The 16,824-nt window shown below is 44.2% G+C and overlaps 1 protein-coding gene and 2 long non-coding RNA genes across 3 annotated transcripts in view; 2 read left to right on the forward strand and 1 right to left on the reverse strand.

The window, feature by feature from the left end:
• Positions 1-3,361: 3,361 nt before the first annotated feature.
• On the forward strand, positions 3,362-6,185 carry LOC139027682 (uncharacterized). Its single transcript, XR_011479803.1, has 3 exons — positions 3,362-3,409; positions 6,002-6,063; positions 6,104-6,185. It is a non-coding gene; the product is annotated as an uncharacterized lncRNA (long non-coding RNA).
• Positions 6,186-6,187: 2 nt separating this feature from the next.
• On the forward strand, positions 6,188-6,504 carry LOC139027683 (uncharacterized). Its single transcript, XR_011479804.1, has 2 exons — positions 6,188-6,269; positions 6,431-6,504. It is a non-coding gene; the product is annotated as an uncharacterized lncRNA (long non-coding RNA).
• Positions 6,505-10,265: 3,761 nt separating this feature from the next.
• The window catches only part of LOC111963066 (tau-tubulin kinase 2-like), a 64,939-nt gene continuing 58,380 nt past the window's right edge, over positions 10,266-16,824 (reverse strand). The window contains 4 exon segments of the mRNA XM_070443302.1: positions 10,266-12,196; positions 12,524-13,133; positions 13,466-13,868; positions 14,910-15,272. Of these exon segments, the coding sequence (XP_070299403.1) occupies positions 11,698-12,196; positions 12,524-13,133; positions 13,466-13,868; positions 14,910-15,272 (1,875 nt within the window). The 3' untranslated portion in view covers positions 10,266-11,697.

Below are 16,824 nucleotides of genomic sequence, written 5' to 3' on the forward strand. Positions count from 1 at the left end.
ATATTAATATACTGGTAATAATGTTATATGTTATGGTATATACTTGTTATACTGGTATATTGTTAATGGTAATATACTGTTATACTGCGTAGTATATGTAATATATGTATACTGGTATACTGTTATCGGTAATGAGTACTGAGTAATACCCTGGTAACACTTTTATATTGGTATGGTAATATACTGGTTATACTGTTATATATTTTATACGTAATATACTGGTATACCCTGGTAACAATGTTATATTTTTATGGTAATATACTGGTTATACTTGTTATATTGTTATGGTAATATACTGGTACCTCGGTACAAATATTGTAGGTAATTAACTGTTAACCTTTATATTGGTATGGAATATACTTATACTGGTATTCATCGGTATATACTTACCCGGTAACACTGTTATATTGTTATGGTAATATACGTTGTAATATCCTGGTAATAATGTTATATTGGTATGAAATACAGGTAATATTGTATTTCATGGTAATACACTGGTAATATACTGGTATATTGGTTATGTAATATACTGTATACCCTGTTATATTGTATGTAATATACTGTTATATGGTATATTTTATAATATACTGTTAGTTATATACTGTTAATAAACTTTATTTGTTATGGTATAACTGTAATACTTGATTGTTGAATATGACTTATACTGTTATTGTCACGTTCTGACCATAGTTCTTTTGTATTTTCTTTGTTTTAGTGTGGTCAGGCGTGAGTTGGGTGGGTAATCTATGTTTTCTATTTTCTGTGTTTTTCTGTGTTTGGCCTGATATGGTTCTCAATCAGAGGCAGCTGTCAATCATTGTCCCTGATTGGGAACCATATTTAGGTAGCCTGTTTTCTGTTGGGTTTTGTGGGTGGTTGTTTTCAGTCTTTGTGTGTCTGCACCAATAGAACTGTTTCGGTTTTCACTTTTTGTTTTTGTATTTTGAGTTGTTCACTTCCATTAAATAAGATGAACACAACACCGGCTGCATTGGTCCTCCGATCCTTCAAACTTCTCCTCCTCAGACGAGGAGGAAGACGAACCGTTACAGTTATGGTGTTATGGTAATATACTGGTTAAAAAATTGTATAATTGTATGGTAATATACTGTATACTGGTATATTTATGGTAAATATACTGGTTGTTATTTACTGTGTATACTGTTATGGTAATATACTGGTTATACTGTAATGTATGGTTAATATACTTGTTATACTGGTCATTTGAATTATGTAATACCCCGGTAAACAGTTATATTGTATGGTAATATACGTGTAATATCCTGGAAAATGATTATATTGTATGGTAATATACAGGTAATAGTTGTATTGTTATCGGTAATATACTGGTAATAGAATATTGTAATGTAATACTGGTAACATACTGCTTAGTACTGGAGAAATTAAGCCACGGACATGTTCAAAAAGGTAATGAGCTTACTTCCGCCACCTGCCCGAGGACAGCAGTGAGGTGATCTCATGAAAAAACGAGGGAGGGGTCTGAGGACGAACAGTCTCCTCCCCTGATCCAGCAGGGCTTGGATTGTCAATGGGGTACAGCAGCACGAACCAGGAGGTCTGGTCTACTGACTCTCCGGGACCACACACAGGCAGGTCCCCTGACACCACCCTGACACATAGATAATAGGAAATCCCAGGACATAGGTCATAATCCTATAATTAAGTATTATACATAGATCAAAGGAAAGTCCCCAATTGATGGGGAGTCCCTACCCCAAACTTCACCATAAGGAAACATGTTTTTTGTATTAACCCATAACCCTTACCTAACCTTAACCTTTAAATGTCAATTTCAATGGGTGACGCTCAGAGTTGGAATGTCCTTGATCCAGTGACTTTCACAAAGTTGTAAAGTTCACTCCAAAACAGGACGGAGGTCGCTCAGAATAGTACTGTAGGCCTACAGTCAGATTGCTTTCTCTATGGCTGAGAATTCAAACATTTTAGTGTACACAGAACTGAGAAAAAAGAAGTGAACCAGCACACTGCTCTTGATAGTATCACTGCTTTAATAAAGCTCTGACGAAGCCGTGGGGCGATACGTAAAGCTCTGACGAAGCCGTGAGGTCGATACGTAAAGCTCTGACAAAGTCTGAGGCTCGATACGTAAAGCTCGACGAACCGATACGTAAAACTCTGATGAAGACCGTGAGGCCGATACGTAAAACTCTGATGAAGACCGTGAGGCCGATACGTAAAACTCTGATGAAGACCGTGAGGTCGATACGTAAAACTCTGATGAAGACCGTGAGGCCGATACGTAAAACTCTGATGAAGACCGTGAGGCCGATATGTAAAACTCTGATGAAGACCGTGAGGCCGATACGTAAAACTCTGACGAAGGCCGTGAGGTCGATATGTAAAGCTTATTAAAGAGCAGTGATACTATCAAGAGCAGCGTGCAGGTTCCTTATTTTTTCTCATTTTATTCAACTGTTACCATGACCCTGCAAAAAAGATAGCTCAGATGTGAGAGTGCCTTTTGAATTTTGAGTGTTAACAGAACTCAAATCAAACCTGTTCAAATATCATCTACTTGTCACTAGACCACTTCTCAAATAAAATAAATAAGTCAAGTGTATTATTTTCTRCATGCTGAATGAGTATTTTTATTTATAACCAGTTTATAAAAATAAAATACAAAATAATTTTAAATGAACTGAAAAAAACACTGTACAAGGCATTGATATGGTATGAATGATAAAATTAACATAAATAATTACAGTTATGTACAATGTAGATCTTCCCCTTGTTACAGTCTTTCCTTCTGACTGTACACATATTTCTAAACCGTTGCAGCACAGGACTAAAACGTAAACCATTTCAAAAATATCTAACACTGAAGTCACACAGGCAACAATGAGCATCCATACACCCAATATATCAATTTGTTGTTGTTCTTAGATGTTTAGCCTATTGTCCCAAAAACTTCCAACAACACAGTATCTGTGGCCTGGCCATGAATGAGTACAATCATTGGAGCACAGATACAGGCATGCTATGACAGCTTTGTGACACCTTTACAATCACACCACCATGTCACCAGTGCAAATCATAATCTCAGTCAGGAAAATAACAATATACCACTTTGTTTGTGCAATAATAACAACAAAATACAAGTATGATTAATGTATTGATTATTGGCATCACTGTTTATTCCTTTAGCTCTGCTTTTACTGAAGCCGTTACTGAAGAAATGTTGTGGTTCATCAAGATGATCTTTGAAATGAATACTTTCACTTTTTACAGTTATATATAAAAAAAGTTGCAGTTGGTTAGCTTATGGAAGTACCGAATATAGCCTAGAATTTAAGATATCGCAATACTGCTTGGTGTGGTACTATATGGATTTTTACATCACAAAAGGGTGTTCCAGGCAGCCTACATGGTCGCAGTTTGCCTGTAATGAACAGATGGATAGGGTCTAGTCCTAGAAGACACCCTCTCTGACTTTATCCATGGTCACCGCATGGCTAGGCTGTTAGAGAACAGACAGAGGGTGTCTCCATTCGTCTGTTTTTCACCACTAACATCGATTCGCTAGTGTCAGACAGACGAGGATGATTATCCCAGCTGCTTGTGTCTACAGAGGCATACACATTGTAGTGCCAGCCTGCGATAACTCACTCTGTCCTACTCGAGCTGATGAAGGCAGTGCTAGTTCCAGGGCTGGCACCATGCTACTGACATGTCGCGTTCTGTCAGCTCTGGAAAGAACCAGACACGCACGGTGCATCTTGTGTTTCCCGCTTGTACAGCAGCTAAAGATGCTTACATGGTTCATCTCTGGTCTGTAAGAAGCACCTCATCTGATGGCGTTACCAGGGAGTAGCCTTAATGTCGCTACTGGTCGAGACCAGATGGTGGTAGTCTTACGAGCTCCCTGTCTCTGCTTACATTTGTGTTACGAGATCTGCTAAGACTAGATGTAGGCGCAGCCTTGGGAGGCGTCGACCTCTCCAGTCCTAGGCCTACTGTGCTCTGATAATGATCCAGGAGAAGGGTTATGCCGCAAACTTTGGTAGTGGCCGCGCCTTCACATGTGACTGCTGTAAGACAGAGAGCGTGTGTCGGGCTGACCATAATGAATCGTCTCTAGACAGAGAGGTGTCCAGGCAGCCTCAGCTTTGCTCTCTTCGTTAAGGACAGTCTAGGACAGAAGCCGAGGTGTTCCAGTCTGCTAATATAGCATGTAGGTCGCCTGGAACACCCTTCTTCTCGTTGTAGACAGTTACAGGCGACAATGTGGGTGACTTACACTGTGCTACATGTCGCTGTGTAAAGGACAGATACGCAGCTGAAAAATACGACAGCACTGAGGCTCCTTCGTATTTTCACAGCAAAGGCCTACATGTTCGCTCGTATAGACACATGGGTTTAGTTCCAGGTCTGCTCCTACATGTCTTGCTCTGTAAGAACAGAAGAGGTGTAGGCTGCCTGCGCTGTGTGACCACCAGGCCTGCCCGCTCATGTCCTCTATCCAGATGATCGACTCTGTAATGGGACAGACGAGAATTGTCGAGGTCGATATCCCCGCGCACTACCTCGCAGATACTGTGATAAGAAGAACAGAATGGTGTTACATGGTGACCCTAACATGTCGCTCCGCTTCGTCTGGGTTGGTTAGTTCCAGCGCAGTCAGTACATGTCGCGCGCTAGACGATCATGCCAGCAGAAGGGCAATGTTCCATGTGACTGGCACGCCTGGACCACCCTACCTTATGCTTTGTACACTGATAGCATATCATGTATAGTTTGGACAGGACATGCTGGGAAAAGGACTTCGTCGTTGTTCCTTACAGAGTGTGCGCAATCTATTTGTAGCGCACTGGGCACCATTTTCTGTCTGCTTTACCAGAAGCGACAGGTTTTCAGTAAGGGAACAGCAGTGGCACACCCTTCATCGTGTGTATGTATCTCAGTAAGCAACCGGCTATTGTAGGCTTTCTGTACATCGTGGCTCTTGTAGAGACAACGAGGGGTTGTTCACGAGCTGCCTACATTGTGCTTTTCGTTGAAGACTGCAGCAATGGCTTAGGCTTCTCTAGTATGCTCTGTAAGACAGGGGGACTGATTTCCAGGTTGCCATACCGATTGCAAGTTGCTTCTGTAGACAGAGAGAGTATCTGTTCCCCTTAGCTCTGGTCTCTGCTATCAAGGCAATGTTGCTAGCCCATGAATTACAGCATCAGATAGTGGATGGGTGCTTCAGGCATCTGTAACCATGCTGAGTTCTTGTTAACGTACATAGCAAGAACAGGCGGTCGTAATGCTAGGCAGGCCTTGCCTAAAACTATGAGCTTTGCTCCTTTGTTCTGATAGTCAGATTTAGCAGATAAGAGGGATGAACTTCAATGTTTCCAGCGCTGAACATGTAGCTGCCACCTAGGAACGACGCCTCTCTGCTCTTACAGAGCATCATTGTCAGGCTGGCCATGGTAACACCACTACACCTCATGTCTCGCCTATTGTTATCTCAACAGATATTGTGTGATTCAATCAACTGCCTCCAATTTTCATGATGCCAGGTTCTGTAACAGACCCAAGAGGGTTGTCCAGGCTAGAAGGGCTTATATTTGCTCGTTGTGGATGAGCACGACGCAGTGGCTGTTCCATGTTGCGTTTCCTAACATGTTTCGTACTTGTAAGCAACAGTAATGTTGTTCCAGCTGAGCTCTACATAGTTGCTCCTGTAGCAGAGAGGTGTGTTCAGGTGCTACATTTGCTATGTAGACAGAAGAGGTTTCCATGGTGCCTTAACATTGTCGTCTGTTAACACAGCGAGGGTGTTCCAGGCTGCCTACATGTTGCCTCTGTAAGACAGAGAGGTGTTCCAGGCAGCCTACAGTCTGGCTCTGTTAAAACAGAGAGGGGTGTTTCCAGGATGCCTACATGTCGCTCTGTAAAACAGAGAGGGTGTTCCCAAGCTGCCTACATGTTTGCTCCTGTAAGACAGAGAGGGTGTTCCAGGCGCCTCAAGTTGCTCTGTAAAACAGAGAGGGTGTTTCCAGGCTGCTACAAGTTGCTCTGTAAGACAGAGAGGTGTTCCAGTCTGCCTTACATGTTGTCTGTAGACAGAGAGGGTGTTCCAGGCATCCTACATGTTGCTCTGTAAGACAGAGAGGGTGTTCCAGGGTGCCTACATGTGCTCTGTAAGACAGAGAGGGTTCCAGGCTGCCTACATGTTTGCTCTGTAAGACAGAGAGGGTGTTCCAGGCTGCCTACATGTTGCTCTGTAAACAGAGAGGGTTTCCAGGCTGCTACATGTCGCTGTAAGAACGAGAGGGTGTTCCAGGCTGCCTACATGTCTCTGTAAGACAGAGAGGGTGTTCCAGCGCTCCTACATGTCGCTCTGTAAAACAGAGAGGGTGTTCAGGCTGCCTACATGTTGCTCTGTAAGAACAGAGAGGGTGTTCCAGGCTGCCTACATGTTGCTCTGTAAGAACAGAGAGGGTGTTCCAGGCTGCCTACATGTCGCTCTGTGAGAACAGAGGGGGTTCCAGGCTGCCTACATGTCGCTCTTGTAGAAAGAGGGCGTTTCCAGGTGCCTACATTGCTCTGTGAGACAGAGAGGGTGTTTCCCAGGCTGGCCTACACATTGCTCTGTGAGACAGATCATTAAGTAATTTATGGGGTTCCTGCAATGTAGATATCTTAGTTCAATCAGATCTGTATCAACATTCTGTAATGTAAACAACCTGGAATGCCACCAGACTGTAGGCAGGTACAATACCATCTACCACAATGGACCAAGTAAAACAATCCACTTGACATACTGCATATCATTATAGTTCATCTCATACTGCAGATATACAGTAGATCATTTATGTTCATCTAATACTGCAGAATTACAGTACATCATTATAGTTAATCTCATACTGCAGAATTACAGTAGATCATTATAGTTCATTTCATACTGCAGAATTACAGTAGATCATTATAGTTAATTCTCTGCAGAATTACAGTAGATCATTATAGTTCATTTCATACTGCAGATTACAGTAGATCATTATAGTTCATCTATACTGCAGAATTACAGTAGATCATTTATAGTTTCATCTTCATACTGCAGAATTACAGTAGATCATTAAGTTCATTCATACTGCAGAATATCAGTAATCATTATAGTTCATTTATACTGCAGAATTACAGTAGATCATTATAGTTAATCTAATACTGCAGAATTACAGTAGATCATTATAGTTCATCTCATACTGCAGTATTACAGTTAGAGTTATGGTTGTATGATACAAGTACTTTAGATTAAGGCAATTATTTTTCCTCATATCCGTCTATTCCATTAACTATAGCATGTTGTCACATCATGATAATAGGCAATCAGACACTACTATGCATGTGTCACATCATATAATATAGTGCCAATCAGACCATACATATGCATGTGTCACAATCATGATAATAGGCCAATCAGACCAACTATGGCATGTGTGCAATCATTTGATATATAGGCCATCAGACCATACTATGCACGTGTCACATCATATATAGGCCATCAGTCAGTGTTAAATAAATACAGAAGCTTTGTTTTCAGCAATAATGTGTCAGTTACAGTAGTCCTAAGATGTGAGCATTGGAGAGCTAGGAAACCAGGCCAATGCTGTGGGTCAAGTGGGACGATAAGAGTGAACGAGATCATGAGACGAAAGGGAAAACTAAGCAAATTAAATATTCCAACCAAAATACATGTGGTACTACCCAACAAACATAATTCCCTTTCAGACAATCACAGTGCATTATGGGAACTGGTATGCTGCTTACTTCACTGATTGGTTGATTGTTTTTCTATTTTCTTGGTAGGCAGCGCATGCAAGGCRTAGTAGTGCTGGAAGCATGAGTTAGTTATATCACAGTATATTACAAGCAGAGGGGTGGGGAGWGGTAGCCTGCGTATCACTGTTTCTGCTATCATACCACTCCTTGTCATGCCAATGCTTGACAATGACACGGAGTACAACGAGTGGAATGTCAGCACAAAACTGGTTCTGGGTTTCAGGCTAAGGGAGAGGGTGTAGTAGGTAGAACCAAGGTAAGGTGAGGGAGGGTTTACATGAGTGTTCATTGAGTCTTTATGAAGTAAAGAAAATGGGGTTGGTTCTCAAACAATACATTAACTGTTTGAAATAATAGTGCACAAAACATGTCATTACAAAGCAAAGACAACATTCTTCTTCACATGTTTTTTATCCTTTGGAAGTTTGAAACATTGATTTGGTATAGGATATTTATATGACATAAAGCAGTGTTTCCACCTCCAGTCCTCCAGTACCCACAACAGAACACATGTTTATTGTAGCCCTGGATAAGCACACCTGATTCAACTTGTCAACTAATCATCAAGCCCTCGATTAACTAAATCAGGTATGTTTGTCCGGGGCTACAACARCGTGTGCTGTTGGGGGTACTGGAGGACCGGAGGAGGGAAACTCTGACATAAATATTATGATATTATTTGACATAAATGTTGGACCTGACCTAAACTTTATACAAAACATAATATCTACGTTTTAGTTTAAAACATTTCCTTTCTTTAATATCATAAATAAAAATTATATTTCTTCAAATATTGTCTGAATAAATCAAATAAAAACATTAACTTGGCTTCCTTTTCCTTGCAGTGAATAAGACTGCTACAATCACATGATGAGGACTGTCTGTCTTTGTAGTGAATAAGACTGCTACAATCACATGATGAGGACTGTCTGTCTTTGCTATGAATTAAGACTGCTACAAATCACATGATGAGGACTGTCTGTCTTTGTAGTGAATAAGACTGCTACAATCACATGATGAGGACTGTCTGTCTTTGTAGTGAATAAGACTGCTACAATCACATGATGAGGACTGTCTGTCTTTGTAGTGAATAAGACTGCTACAATCACATGATGAGGACTGTCTGTCTTTGTATGAAAAAGACTGCTACAATCACATGATGAGGACTGTCTGTCTTTGTAGTGAATAAGACTGCTACAATACATGATGAGGACTGTCTGTCTTTGTAGTGAATAAGACTGCTACATCACATGAGAGGACTGTCTGTCTTTGTAGTGAATAAGACTGCTACAATCACATGATGAGGACTGTCTGTCTTTGTAGTGAATAAGACTGCTACAATCACATGATGAGACTGTCTGTCTTTGTAGTGAATAAGACTGCTACAATCACATGATGAGTACTGTCTGTCTTTGTAGTGAATAAGACTGCTACAATCACATGATGAGACTGTCTGTCTTTGTAGTGAATAAGACTGCTACAACACATGAGATACTGTCTGTCTTTGTAGTGAATAAGACTGCTACAACACATGATAGTACTGTCTGTCTTTGTAGTGAATAAGACTGCTACAATCACATGATGAGGACTGTCTGTCTTTGTAGTGAATAAGACTGCTACAATCACATGATGAGTACTGTCTGTCTTTGTAGTGAATAAGACTGCTACAAAACACATGATGAGGACTGTCTGTCTTTGTTGAGTGAATAAGACTGCTACAATCACATGATGAGACTGTCTGTCTTTGTAGTGAATAAGACTGCTACAATCACATGATGAGGACTGTCTGTCTTTGTAGTGAATAAGACTGCTACAATCACATGATGAGGACTGTCTGTCTTTGTAGTGAATAAGACTGCTACAATCACATGATGAGGACTGTCTGTCTTTGTAGTGAATAAGACTGCTACAATCACATGATGAGGACTGTCTGTCTTTGTAGTGAATAAGACTGCTACAATCACATGATGAGGACTGTCTGTCTTTGTAGTGAATAAGACTGCTACAATCACATGATGAAGACTGTCTGTCTTTGTAGTGAATAAGACTGCCTACAATCACATGATGAGGACTGTCTGTCTTTGTAGTGAATAAGACTGCTACAATCACATGATGGACTGTCGTCTTTGTAGTGAATAAGACTCTACAATCACATGATGAGGACTGTCTGTCTTTGTAGGAATAAGACTGCTACAATCACATGATGAGACTGTCTGTCTTTGTAGGAATAAGACTGCTACAATCACATGATGAGTACTGTCCGTCTTTGTAGTGAATAAGACTGCTACAACCACATGATGAGGACTGTCTGTCTTTGTAGTGAATAAGACTGCTACAACACATGATGAGGACTGTCTGTCTTGTAGTGAATAAGACTGCTACAATCACATGATGATACTGTCTGTCTTGTAGTGAATAAGACTGCTACAATACACATTGATGAGTGACTGTCTGTCTTTGTAGTGAATAAGACTGCTACAACCACATGATGAGGACTGTCTGTCTTTGCAGCTGGCACAAATTAGTCTTATTAGGCTCCTTGAATAAAAATGAGAAACATACTTTGCAGTGAAACCAGAAGCTGTTCAAAGCGCCAAGGCAAGGCACACATTATACAATAATAATAATAACTTAGTATTCACCACTAGTGTAGTAATGAGTACCATAAGTGTTATCAGCAGGCATCCCAAATCTCCTCAGCAGGCATCCCAATTCTCCTCAGCAGGCATCTCAATCCCCCCCCCCCCCATCCATATATTTAAATTAATTGGATGGTTGTAAGCATGGGCAAGGTTAGGGAGGGTTGCCATCATATCTCTTACACCATTAATTTCCTATGAAGTCCAGGGCAGAAGGGTAGAGAATTGGGACACAAAGTCAGATTCCATTCTGAAGAGGGGCATACAAAGGGAATCATGGCCCAGTGACTAGTGTTCAATCACACATTTAGTTGGCCATTTAGATTCCCCAGATCAGTCAACACATTAGGCACAAGTACGTGTGTGAGCACACACACATTTTATATGATTGTATTAAAGGAAGGATCACTTCCTTCTCAAAAGACTGATCACTTCTATCATTGATCAATTGATTGCTTTAAATGCCTTTGAAATAAACGACACTCACTGTACACCTGAAGTCAGAGAGAGAGAAAGAGCGAGGACACATCAATCGATGATGTCATCAGTTCGTGTGTACCTGGTGTGACAAGTGTGTCAAGATGTAAATAAATAGGTTCTGTAGATAGTGTACATTTCTCTGGAGCTTCATGGCCATAAATGTAGACCTGCTATACCTTGCACTCCCCAGGTCAGTACAGAGGAAACAGAATAGACTGAGTCTATATTAAATTGGTTAGTGATGAATAAATGAGTGCTCATCCACTGACTGACCTAGGGTATTCTGAATGAGGGCTAAGTGTGTTCACTTCCCTGATGATATGAGGGGAAACACCCCACAAGTAAGAACACCAACATCTTATACAGCACAGCATAATGCACAGAGATCCTTTTCGCATTAGGTATCAACTATTAAAGTGGGCATATGAAATAGTGACTAAACAATGACCAAATGGTAGGAATTAGAGAAGAAAGTGTGAAGGATTACAAGTGAACGAGAGAGAGAGAGAACAGGGGAGGAGAGGGGGGGACACTATGTTCAGTATGCTCTGACAGAAGCCTTGGGTCTTCATTGATCCAGAGCAGGATCGTTTGGTCTGCATCAACATCCTGATCCCACCCTCTGCTGTGGCAACGACACAGAGGGTGGGATTACCTAAAAGGCCAAACTGATCCTAGATCAGCAGTCCTACTCTGAGACACATGAATAAACGGGCCCAGAGGTTTGTATGGGTCAGGCTAGGACCAGGGCCAGAGCAGTGACCCACTATCTGCTGCTCAGCTTGCTGGAGCACTTCCTCTCTCTCTCCTCGCGGCTGCAGGCTTTCCACTTGAGGGCGTGGTGGTGGTGGGAACCGGTGCGGGCCTGGCGGCCGCAGCATTTCTCCTGGTGGTGGGGGTAGGAGCGCCGGGGAGGAGGGGGGGACCCAGAGAGGCTGGGAGGAGAACAGGAGCGACCGAAACAAACCCCTCTGCCTCGCTCTCCCCCGCGGTGTTCGTGGCGAGAGGGGGAGGAGGAGACAGAGCGCTGTAGAGAGGAACAGCTGCGTGGGGAGGCACTGGAGCTCCGGTGGTGATGTTGGTGGGGGGAGCTGGTCAGGCTACACATGCCCATCCGGGAGCCTACAAGCTGGGCAGAGGAGTGGCCGTGGTGGGGGGAACCGCGGGCAGAACCACCACCCTGACCATGGTGCATCAGCTGGGACAGACAGGTCAGGAGGTCTGAGTTGCTTGTGCTGCCCGTTCGGATCCGATAACGCTTCAGTCTTGGGTGCAGGAAGGGGGTGAGGGTTTGGGAAGATGGAGAATGAGTTTAGAACTTTAGATATACCTTTAACATGTAGATTAATGTAATTCAGTTAATGATAGTAGAGGCTCATCCCAGATCTGTTGGTGCTGTCTTGCCAACCCCAAACATTGGCATGACAATGAACATAGGAGTTGGCAAGGCTGCACAAACAGACTCGGAACCAGGTTACCATGATAGGTGAGATAAACCTGTCATTAAAGCTAATTTTACATTTACATTTAAGTCATTTAGCAGACGCTCTTATCCAGAGTGACTTACAGCTAATCATGAAGAGTCTTATTACCTGCCCTCCGCTGCAAGCCGACTGGGTGGTCTCCCCGGGGGTGGGCGTGGAAGGTACTGTGCAGCACTCTCCTGCTCTGGGGCCGGGTTAGCAGGGTTAAAAGGGCGTGGGATCTTGCTCTTACGGAACAGGGGGCTGGAAGAGGAGGAGAGGGAGGGGGCGTCATCCCCCTGGCAGTCAGAGCGCGAGCCCAGGAACGACTCATCGGCCTTCTCAGAGCGGTCTGAGGCGGAGGATAGCTGGTCCCCGTGGGGGAGCGAGGCCACGGCGGGGCCGCGGTGGGAGATAGAGAGAGAAGGGGCTGGGTGGTGGCCTCCTCCCTGGTGGTGGGGGGCTTTCTTCTGGAGCAGCTTCTCCATGGCAGAGCCAGGGGTGGGGAGAAGGTCCAGCAGGACGGGGATACGGCTCAGCCTGCGGGAGGGGTCCTTACGGGGGCTGGGTGGCGGAGATGGGGTGGTCAGAGCTGGGGTTTGGTCAGTGGTCTCCACCCCATCTCCCCTGTCAGGCTGGGGTTGGTCACTCTCAGGGTCTTTGAGCTCTGGGAAGGCTCCACTGCCACTGCCGTCTCCCTGGCCGTTAGCTGGGGACGAGAGATGGCCGTTTACTAGGCCTAACAGTGGGCTGTGGGGGGAGCGAGGGGAATTAGAATGTGGAGAATGAGGAGAACGGGGGGAGCGAGGGGAATTAGAACGTGGAGAATGAGGAGAACGGGGGGAGTGAGGGGAATTAGAACGTGGAGAATGAGGAGAACGGGGGGTGTATATTTTGGGGGGTGTTTGTGGGTGGTTAAGTGTATGGGTGGGTCAGGTTGTGGTCAGGGTCATATTGGGTGAGTGATGGTCCTTTTGTTGTTAGTTCAGGTTATTGGATAATTTATGTGATTTTGTTGATTTTTAGGTGGGGGGGGGGGAGGAGAACGGGGGGAGTGAGGGGAATTAGAACGTGGAGAATGAGGAGAACGGGGGGAGCGAGGGGAATTAGAACGTGGAGAATGAGGAGAACGGGGGGAGCGAGGAGAACGGGGGGAGCGAGGAGAACGGGGGGAGCGAGGAGAACGGGGGGAGCGGGGAGAACGGGGGGAGCGAGGAGAGGACGCTCGGCTTGGCACAGGGCTGTGGGCTTTGGTGTAGGTCTGGGTGTCTCCTCCGTTGATCAGGGTATCTGCCAGGAGGTCATCCAGGCTGGTGGGGCTGCCAGGCTGGCTAGGGGTGGGCAGGATGTAGATGTCAGTGGTAGCAGTATTATCCTGGGGCTGCTGGGCCTCAGCTGTGGCATCTCCTCGTCTCTCCAGTTGTAGGCACTGTGGAGCACAGTCTGAGCCAGACTGGGACTGCTGAGCTGTCAGCTAAAGAGAGAGGGGAAAGGGAGAAAAAGGGAGAGAGGGATGGGGGAAGCAGAAAGACACAGAGAGAGAGAAGGGGGGAGAAAGAGAGAGAGAGGGGGGGGAGAAGGAGAAAGAGAGAGATAAAGAAAGAAAGAAAGAAAGAGAGAGAGAGAGACAGGGGAAGGAGAAAGACACAGAGAGAAAGAGAGAGAGAGCGAGAGAAAGAGGGCAGGTTAACAAATAAATAGAGTCAAATTATTGCATTGTAAGAGATCATGTGAAAATATTGAATGGAGATCATAACATGATCATAACATGTCACAGCATCATCAAGGCAATGTCAGTCAAGCTGTTAGTTGGTATCAAAAAAGCGCAACAAGACAGACCTGTGTCAAATCTATCATCTGTTTGATTTAGCTTGGACTTTTGGGACTATTCCATTGTTCCTGGAATGCTTACTCAAGCACCACTCAAGTATTTGACACATGTATTTAACCCAGTACTGCAACAACAACAAAAGCATTCACTCAACCAATCAGGGGCCTACAAAAGAGACAGGAAGTCAGGGTCAGTAAAAAAAGCAGTTCAGGTTGARTAAAAAGAGAGAGAGAGAACACAGGAGGAAATGAAATAACAAAAGACAATCCACCAAAACAAAAGTCCCTGTCTTGCAATGAAGAAAAGTGGAATTGCAATTTCATTCACACTCTGAGTTGACTGAATTGAAAAGGAATTGTAAAGGAAATGACCCCAACTATTCCCCTGACATCAGGACACATGGATCTGAGCATGCTCTGTCTGTAGCACAATGGCCTGCTGTTCTCTGGAGAAAGCAGCCTGCCCGGACGACGACAACACAACAACAACACCACAGTTCAACACAACAAAACACAGCACAACTAACACACTAGCAGCAAAAGGAAACAAAAAGAACAACCAAACCAAACTATTTAAAAAAGACAGTAAGTAACTAATAGTGGAGGGRATTAGGTAGGCGGTGTGTTATGGTTAAGATAGAAACGTCTGATTGGTTCGTGGCCCAGGGGTGGATTGATCAATCACCTGCTGGAGTTGGGCGCGTGTGATGCGTATAACGGAAGGGAACTTGCTGCTGGCGGCGCCCGCCGGGATAGCGGGCAGTTTCCTGCGCCCGGAGGGTGATTGGTTACGGGCGGAACCGAGGCCGGGGTGAGGAGGTGGCGGTAGGGAGGCGTGGTAGGAGGAAGAGGAGGTGGGATGGAGGAGGTACTGGTGGTGGTGGTCGGCTGAGTAGCTGCGACTCATCCCAGGGGGGTCCCTCTGGTGCAGGGGGTCCGACAGGGTGGTGAGGAGGGTCTGGGTGTGCGGGCTTGGGGAACGCAGGAGCAGGGGACTGGACATCCTGGCCAACACCTCCTCAGGCAGAGATGGAGGAGAGGTAGGGAGCTAAGAGAGGTGATGAGAGGTAAAGTTGGGGAGGGAGGATGGAGCGGGAAGAGGTAAAGTTGGGAAGAGAGGACGGACCGGGATGAGGTAAAGTTAGGGAGAGAGGATGGAGCGGGATGATGTAAAATTGGGGTGGACGGGGCGGGATGGGGTAAAGTTGGTGAGAGAGAACGGAGCGGGAAGAGGTAAAGTTGGGGAGAGAGGACGGAGTGGGAAGAGGTAAAGTTGGGGAGAGAGGACGGAGTGGGAAGAGGTAAAGTTGGGGAGAGAGGACGGAGTGGGATGGCAGAGGAATAGTGGGAGAAAGGGGTGGATAGGAGTGGGGGTGAGAGAGGGGGAGGAGTACAGCATATATTTAGAACTTAAAGGGAGCGGGTGTAGAGGTGGGAGGAATTCTGAGATCTCAAACGTCTCCTTAGAGGAATCACTATCTCTTTCTTCAGATAGCACCATTTGAGAAAGGGTCAACCCAGAAAAAAAACTAAAGATAGCAAATGAAAGTTGTAAATAAAGAGCATATAATGCAAATTAAAGTGCTCTTTTAACTTCTTATGCCTGCAGGGGCAGTATTGAGTAGCTTGGATGAAAGGTGCACAGAGGTGCCCATAGTAAACTGCCTGCTCCTCAGTCCCAGTTGCTAATATATGCATATTATTATTCGTATTGGATAGAAAACACTCTGAAGTTTCTAAAACTGTTTGAATTATGTCTGTGAGTATAACAGAACTCATATGGMAAAAACCTGAGAAGTTCCACTTCCTGTTTGAATTGTTTCTGAGGTGGCAGATTTTCAACCAAGCTCTCATTGAAATTACAGCAAGATATTGATGAGTTTTCACTTCCTACGGCTTCCACTAGATGTCAACAGTCAATAGAACTTTGTCTGATGACTCTAATGTGAAGGGGTGCCGAAGGAGACAGGCATTAGTGACCACTGCCAGGAGGTGATCACGCATTGAAGAGCCGCGTTCACGTGAGAGGGAGCTCCGTTCCTTCGGTGAACTGAAGTCGATGAAATTCTCCGGTTGGAACGTTATTCAAGATGTATGTTAACAACATTCTAAAGATTGATTCAGTACATCGTTTGACATGTTTCTAATGACTGTTACAGAACTTTTGGACATTTCGTCACGCTTTGTGACTTTGGAATTGTTTACCGCTAATGCGCTAACCAAAGTAGCTAATTTGACATAAATAACGGACATTATCGAAAAAATTAAGCATTTATTGTGGACCTGGGATTCCTAGGACTGCATTCTGATGAAGTTCATCAAAGGTAAGGAAACATTTATCATGTATTTTCTGGTTTCTGTTGACCCCAACATGGCGGCTAATTTGGCTATTGTGCTGAGCTCCGTCTCAGATTATTGCATGATTTGCTTTTTCCGTAAAGTTTTTTTGAAATCTGACACAGCGGTTGCATTAAGGAGAGGTATATCTATAATTCCATGTGTATAACTTGTATTATCATCTACATTTATGATGAGTATTTCTGTTGAAACGATGTGGCTATGCAAAATCACTTGATGTTTTTGGAACTAGTGAATGTAAC

Source organism: Salvelinus sp. IW2-2015, linkage group LG4q.2 (genome assembly GCF_002910315.2).
Source record: "Salvelinus sp. IW2-2015 linkage group LG4q.2, ASM291031v2, whole genome shotgun sequence".
Classification (NCBI taxonomy): Eukaryota; Metazoa; Chordata; class Actinopteri; order Salmoniformes; family Salmonidae; genus Salvelinus; species Salvelinus sp. IW2-2015.